Source organism: Dermacentor silvarum, chromosome 7 (assembly GCF_013339745.2).
Source record: "Dermacentor silvarum isolate Dsil-2018 chromosome 7, BIME_Dsil_1.4, whole genome shotgun sequence".
NCBI lineage: Eukaryota > Metazoa > Arthropoda > Arachnida > Ixodida > Ixodidae > Dermacentor > Dermacentor silvarum.
Genome location: NC_051160.1, coordinates 21868039 through 21876194, shown reverse-complemented (window position 1 = coordinate 21876194; position 8156 = coordinate 21868039). Strand labels below are relative to the sequence as shown.

The following is an 8156-nucleotide window of genomic DNA, read 5'->3' as shown; positions in this document are numbered from 1 at the left end:
GACGCGCCTTATATATCTAACACTCCTCCGTGTACCCGCGCTCTTGCTCGGGGCGGTGCCGCCGCCTACGAGCAGAAAAGAGAAGTACTGCATTATGACACTAACGCGCACCGACAGTGAACGCTTCAGTGGTCTCAGCACTACGACGCCTCGATGCCAGCATTCGAAGGGACGCTGGCATCAAGAAGCACTACCAACATCACCTAGGTGGCGTTCACCGTACTCAGCACAGCGGAGCGTGGCCTCCGCAATTAGCTCTGAAAATGTTTCTGAAGTTGATCGCGGAGGCTGCAATTACGACGCGCTGTACGCGCTGATTTGACTCGGTGACGATTCAGTTACGTGCTTTGTCTTGCGCGTTGTATTAGTGTGTCAGTTACGTGCTTCGTCTTTCGCGTTGTGCTAGCGTGTGCAGCGTAGTGCAGCTTCCATATGCACGACGGTTGCTCATGGTCATCGACGTTGGTAGTCGTGATGGAGGAGACGTGCCACCAGGCGTCAGCGTGGGTGCATCAACGCCTAAGGGCGCTTTAGCCACAAAACACCAATAGACATTATATATCAATGTGCAATAAACATTACACTACTTCTGTGAAGACACGTTTCACTTTCGTGTTCTATACCGATTCCTATATAAGAGGGATCAACCACATGTTTTTGTTTTTTCCCCCCGTACAATTCTTCATGAATGGGATCAATCTCAACCAACTTGTACTTCTTCAAGGAGTTGGAACTATATTTCACACCTTGTAATGGTGAGATCGAAGCACACAAAGCACTCCCCAGAGCGATAAATGTGTGCTGTGCTGTTCTCTTCAGAAAGCACACGCCCTGGATTTGTTATCTACAAGGTCTTATTGTGCAAAGCAAATTCCACGTGGCTACAAGTATTTGCAATCATTGCTCATACTTTTTTATGAATACCTTGCACATGCTGATAAACTTCTTTTTTTTTATGCACAAGCGTACATGCCCCATCTGTGAAATCAGCGAGATTAAGTCGGAGGCTTCCGAGCTGGGAGAGGGAAGTGAGCACCTGAGGAAATGCGTATACTGGGGAAGGTACGGAGGAGTGCACGGCAGAGGGGGGAGGAGGATGGAGGCAGAGCATCACAGAGGAGGAGGGGAGGCGGAGGCGCGCTGGGTTCACACAGTCCATAGCAACTTCCAGAAGAGGTGAACACAGCGCACCTCCGCCTCCCCTCTTCCTCTGGCAGTTGCTATGGACTGTGTGCTATGGATGTACTGGGTTCGTCTGGCGATCGAGAGGCCAAGCGCCGAGCAACAAGGACAGAGCAGCAATGCAAGCCGCGGCAGGTCGAGTGCGAGTCGACCGACCCCCAAGTCGTCGGCAAGCGCCGGGCATTAGCTGAACAAAACCGACAAATGGCGCGGGCTAGGCGTGCCCAGGACACTCCCGAAGAACGTGCTAGGCGGCTTGCGACAATGCAGGTGTATCAGGCAAGACAGCATAGCTTAGAACTCCGGAATAGCACCCATAAATTTGCGCGTAACCCGCATTCACAAAGTGAAACGTCGCTGTAACTTTTAAAAAATCTGGCAAATGCATTAGCTCCAAACGAAAGAAAAATGGAAAGCGTATCACAGATTATACATTTTAGTCGTACACCTGTTCTCACACCGGTTTTTGTAAACACAAGTGCACATACGAACCCAGCAGGGCGTGGGTCCTCCTGAAGGGAATAGCAGAGTAGATGATACTTGCTCTGGAAAGTGCTTTGTGCGCTCACACATATTATCATCGATTCCACCACTATAAAGCACTGACATGCTGTGCGGTCGATGCTCATGCGACATTAATAAAAATCCGGGAGGTGGCACATAAAATACAACGTACGGGGCAAAACTTGCAAAAAGGAAACAATAAGTCCAAATAACAGCATCTGAGGAGAGGCTTTTTCTAGACAAAAAGTTTCGTTTCGCCCGAAAGGCGATGCATTGATTGTGATAGCAAATTATTAGACAGCTATATGCAGTAAAATTGGTAGCTTTATCAGCTGTACAAACTGCTGTAAAAATTCGTTTACTGATTAAATTAACAAGCATGGTGTCATGCACGCACAGGCAAACATGACCACATCTCACTCGATGACCGCGAACACTCGCAGTCAGAACGCTGGCGTGATGAAGAGCGGCAGTAGCGACGAGCGAATTCCCCTTTCTGCTGCCTCTCGCTTCAACGCGAATTAGGCACGTGAGAATACAGCGCACACAAAGCCATCAGCTTTCTCAGGTTAGCTAGCCTTCAAACACACAGCAGATTACCTCGAAGATAAGATGCACGCAGCCGCGGCTGGAGTAGAAGCGGAATTACACGCTATTCTGACAGCCCCTGCTTCCTTGCGCGAGCACATTTCACCACTCCCCCCTCCTTGAACGTGCGAAAAGTTGCCGCGTACCCTACCTGCCTTCCTCCCTTGCGCACGCAAGATGCCCCACCACAAGCCACCATCCTTCTCGGCTCACCCTAGCACGCTTTCCCTCGCAACTACAGAAATTCGCCTGGATTGTTCATATAATTGCTACCGCAATAATATTGTAACGCTGTAGTGCCAGTGAACAACCACAGTGGCAAAACGTAAAAAACTAACTGTTAATCAGGCGAGCCTTTGCCTAGCGAGACAAGTAACACTCAGCACAATGACAACGGCAAGCACCGACTGGGAGACTGCCAACTTGAGCAAAACACTTAATTCTCTCCAGTAGTGCCTACACCCTCAATAGACTCTTAGGAAGGCCTTCAGGTCAGCTTCCCTTAACAGTGAAATTTCATGACGTGACTGCCCATTCTGTGCTGCCCGAAGAGAACACAGGCCACACACACAGTGGCTTTAAAACTGTAACTGTACCTTGCAGACTATTACACATTAAAGACTTTTCTGTAATAATGTTCCCTAGACAGTGACTTTTGACTGTTGGTTGAGAATGAAATTTCACTCAACATGGTTTATGGTTTCTTTGGTTTTGCACCAAATATAGTACAGACTTAAGACGTGCTTGCGTGATGAAATTTCTAAATGTGACACTCACCCGATCGACGGAGCACAAGGGGGCTTTTGGCAGGTGCTGGGGCCATAACCTTGGAGGCAAAATCTTCAAATGTTGTGAGTTCTTTGTAGTTCTGTACGATTGTCTCCAGTGCCTGCGCTCGCTGCTCATAGCTGATATGCACATCAGGAAAGTAAGCACATCTCGCCATGTTCACAAAAATATGTAGGCAATTACACATACAAGCTCAGTGCATCCAAATGTCATTATAGTTTCATTTTACAGGTATACAGTCAAACCAGATAATACTAAACCAGAGCACAGTGAAATATGTTCTATGTTGAGCACATAAAAGCTTTTCAGTGACATCCAAGAAAAATAAATGCTTAAAAATTAACTGGACATTGGATGCATAGAATCTGTGAGTGCCTACAGCTAGTGTCAAGAAGTTCCTGCAGTGAACCTTCTTTTTCTTTCTTTCTTTCTTATTTTTTTTCTTGTATCCTTTATGAACATGCATGCCACATTCCAATCATGCAACTGAGTATGCTTGACAGCGTGTTTAGAAGTAACTGAGCATGGTGCAATATGATGCGTAACCCAATATAAAGCTAGATCCTACCAGATTGCTGCATTACTGGTGTGTGCTCATGCAACAGTCACATCACCATAATACGTTCAAGCACAGTTGCAATAGCTTTGTTCTATCCATGTATAACAAACACATCATAATGGTTCCTTATACCCAGGTTCGGGTGTATCGAATAACTTGATGTATGACTATCTTTAGGGCACGAACTACTAGTTCAATATAACTGAGTTTGACTGTACAAGTGTAAAAACAAAGATTACTGGGAGAAAAGAAAAGGACCCCAATTGGAAACACACAACATTACCACTAACTCATAACTGCCTTTGGACCATTACAACCAGCTGAAACATCATCACTGCAATGGCGGTTTCCTAGGTAAGCCCTGCTATCAAGACACCTTGAATAGGAGAAATTTATGAAGCAAAAATTGTCCTAATTATATTAAAAAAATGAAAAAAATCGCTAAAACTTCAGTCTAGACCGAACTCGCATGAAGTGCTGATGAGGTCTCAAAAAAAAACAATCTTGACTTCTTGCAGTCATAAATGAACCAAGCAGCGAGCTAGCCAATTTCTAGTTTAGATATGTCCACAGTGGGTGGGAACATCTAAGGAGAAAAAGAGCTCATGAATTCAGAACTAGCCATTTCATTTTAAATGGTGTCTTTCAAGTCTATGTGTGCTCTGGACACAAAAGTGACTAATGGACAATTAAACGAAAATAAGTGTAGATACAAAAAAAAAAAAAAAAAAGAAGGAAAGTCGCAACAGGAACATAACTAAGAAAGAAAGGATACTATGTGCGGAACATGGGTTTGAGCGAATTGACAGCCCTGCCAGCATTGATGGCTGTTGCCCGAACCAGCCTTGGCAGAACCAGGTGGTCCACAATGGCACCATCAAACAAGGGGCCGAAGAATGGTACCTAGAGAGTGCAAGTCATCAGTGCAAAAGCCAAAAACACTTCTGAGGAGACTATGAATGGGGCCATTTCAATGGCATCATCTGTTCTCTCATGTGTACTGTGCATAGATCTGTGATCACCCAGTGCGGCAGTTTCACTGTACTGCATGATATAACACTTTTGAAACTTTCTTTAGAAATCATTACTGCTCTATGTCAAGGGTAAAGTAGTGACTCAGCTGGGAGGAGAGATGCTGACTTTAAAGAGAAGTTGGAAATGTTAGCCTAGCTGATCACCTGACATGCTATTCCAGATTCTATGTGATAACTATGGTATACACAGTGATCACACAAACACACAAACTGCACATTCAATAAAGCTGTTCACAAAGTTTCGTTAAGGCCTACAGACCTTATAAACAACAGCTACACTTCTGTAGTGCGCACCTCATAGCTAGTGCTTCCCCACAATCTGAGAATGTCCTGAAGCTTTATTAAACTCACATTGTGCTGTGAAAAAAAGCTGTAGTGCAACCTTCAGAGAGTGTCTGTCAGACAAGTTCTAGTTCTCCTGAATACTCTGCAAGATTTAACCCTCTGTAAGACATTACATTCTACAGTGAAGCTTAGTTGCAGTATTGCGGATATGCCCTATTATTATGTTAGCAGCATCCATGCAGTGTATTAAAACAAGGGAGAGGTTTGCAGGAAGGCTTGAAATGATCAACAGTGGTAGAACAATGCACATCCGTTTTGGTCAAGCATCCCTTCAAAAACTGTCTTACAAAAATGAACAGTACACTAAATTTATTTGACTTTACCACTTTTCCACTGCATGACCTGAGACTGAGGTGCTTCTTTACTAGTACTGTGTGTTAGCACAAAGTGCAAAGCTGACAGTTTCGATGTTCCTGGATCAAATGTGTTTCAGTTTTGGCAGACTGCAGCAAACAAGTGAAACAACTGTAAAACCTCGCTATTGCGAAGTTTGAAGGGGAACCGCACTTATTTTGTTATATCCATTACTTCGTTGTAACAATTGTCCACCCTCATGGCTGACACGACCAACACTAACCACACAGAAAGGTAGTAAAGTGTTCTTAGTAACCACTGCGTAAGCCAAAGCAAAAGCCCACTCTGCAATGCTGAAGGACCACGAAAAATTGTTTTCTATTGCATCGTCGTCACAACAGTTTCGAGCTGCTTATTCAGTTGCAATACATGCAGCATCATGTACCACCATATTTTGGCCTAATCAGAGCAACATGATGAGCAAATTTTCATTCTGAACTAAAAGATTAGATTTTAAATGCACTGAAACTCAAAGAGAAACTCAAAGGGAATTAAGATTACTTAATTATATTTAATAATACATCATAACCCATTCCGTTATAATGAGGCTAGACTGTATAGGGCAGCAATGTAGCTGTTGCAACATGAAAAATTGTGATTTCATGCGTAGTAAGCACTTGAGTAACATAGAAAGGCTCTCTCAGACTAAAGACAAATAGGCAATAACACATATATTTATCAAATGATAACATATCGCATGATAAGGAAAGGCATTGTGTGCCTAAAATCTTTATATTATAAACATCCACATGCTAATTTCGAGTGCCGCACATCACATTCTGAATGGCGCACGAGTCTTTACTCGAGAATCAGCAGGCACACGCCTGTGCCCAAGTGCATGCACACCGGGAGCCATGAGAGGAATGCGCCAAGCAGTTCCACCCCGAGCCGATACCATTAACCTACACGCACATCCTACAACACTACCGCCTGTCATGAAGAACACTACCACCGCCACACAATGCTCTAATGCTCTCACCCAAGAGGAAGCCCTAGTATGGTGGAAACTACGAACAAGCACACATCCACACTTGAGTCTGTATCCCGTCATACACACTGCGTTGTATTCTTATAAATGCCCACATTGAGATGAAAGTGCAATGCTCTACCACATGGTACGGGCATGCGCAAAGACACTGGAGCTCACACCCACAGCACACCCCACCACACAGCAATGGGAGGCAGCGCTGTCCAATTCAAACTCGACAAACCAACTGGAACTGCTCAACTGAGCGAAAAAGGCAGCTAAGGCTGCTGTACTGGGGAACTAAAGGGTCCACCCACTGGAGAGTGGATGAGCTACATATGCTCGCTTAGCTTGCATGCTGCTCTGTATAAAGTCTATTCTCTCTCTCTCCACATGCTAACATGTAAAAATTTCATATGTGCTTCCAACTCATTTCTTTAAGGAAGTTTTTGGTGTTCCGACGCAAAAGAGAAAAAGCAAGACTTTATGGCGAGTAAAGTGCACAGGTCTCAACTTGCCTGCAATCATTTCATGCTAAAAGGAGCTATACAGAATTTCGCAAGCACCGAGCATGCAAATCTTTATCTTACGGCCATAGCCAAGTGTACTTAAGGTCTACCTGCCCTTAGATTAAGGGCACAGAAGTTAGCACCTCAAACTGTGGCATAGGTTCGAGAGATCCAGAGGCACACATTCCAAAAAAAAGCAACAGCCAAAAGAGTCACCAACCTCCGGCTTGGGGTTTATCTGAACGCGGTAGAGCCAGTTCCCCAGTGGGTAGATTACAATGAGCACATCACAGAACTCCGTCGGGATGATGCCACGCCGATAATCTCGCGTGTGCTCAGACCACACAATGTGCACTTCATCATTGCCCAGGTGACGCAGCTGTGAAGGAACATTAGAGTTAGTAGCAAATTGTGTTCACACTTAAACCCCCCCCCCCCCCCCCCTTCTAGACATTCTTCATTTTTTTTCTGCAGCTGTACTACCACAGGGAAAACAAAGGAGAATGGTCACAGGTGACGTTGCCTCAGAGACGGTGCATGCACTTTAAATGTCAGATACTAAGCCACACAAGACCACCCTATATTCACAGCTATGCGATGATGAGCGCAATGGTGGTTAGCCACAGGGTGCCAGGTCTTGGACTCTTGTGTCGTACGTGACATCTTTCTGTTGTCTGCAGTGTAGCGACATGTGTGACAGAACCTGCCTGGCAGACACAGCAGGCAAAAGAAAGGTGCCACATTTTCGCACCCCTTCCAGGCTTAGTTTAAAAACTGTAACTTAGCAGCATAGGGCCTCACTGCTCAGCGAAGGCACAGACAAAAACAAAAAACAAAAAGGAATGGCAAAGAGCACCTTTTTTGTAATGGAGTCCTTCTCAATGGCAGGAATTCGCGTGGACACATGGAAGAGAACTTCCATGAATGAGGTGGCATAATACGGGGCAGTGCTACCTGTGCTCTTGTTGGTCTCAAGGCCACCATTGTAGCCTGTGTGCGCCTCCAGATCGACCTGGCCAGGGAAAACAGAATGTCATGGATTAGTAGCCCTCAGCTCTCACAGCTAAGTTAATGAACAGGAACAGTGGGTCTCCTTGAGTTGTAGCCCCAGACTGCCCACGACTGCCTGAGAAGCTGCATATGCCAATGCACAGTGGCTGAAAGTAGCACCTCTGGAAGTCTGGGACTACAAATCGAAGATATTTAGTGCTTGTCCAGAAACTAAGTTGCAGAAACATTCAGAAAGTAACCAACTATGCTCAGTGAAAAGTTGAGTGTTGTCTACTAACTTAAGGCAACCAAGCAACCCAGGAATAACAATGTGA

The 8156-nt window shown here is 45.0% G+C and overlaps 1 protein-coding gene across 3 annotated transcripts in view; it reads right to left on the bottom strand.

Moving 5' to 3' along the window:
• LOC119457690 (probable Rho GTPase-activating protein CG5521) overlaps positions 1-8156 on the bottom strand; it is a 79439-nt gene that overhangs the window by 6052 nt on the left and 65231 nt on the right. For all 3 annotated transcript variants that reach the window (XM_037719334.2, XM_049670323.1, XM_049670322.1), the window contains 4 exons: positions 7688-7843; positions 7052-7210; positions 4398-4525; positions 3052-3182 (listed from right to left, as the gene is read on the bottom strand). In XM_037719334.2, the coding sequence (XP_037575262.1) occupies positions 3052-3182; positions 4398-4525; positions 7052-7210; positions 7688-7843 (574 nt within the window). The remainder of the gene's footprint in view (positions 1-3051; positions 3183-4397; positions 4526-7051; positions 7211-7687; positions 7844-8156) is intronic.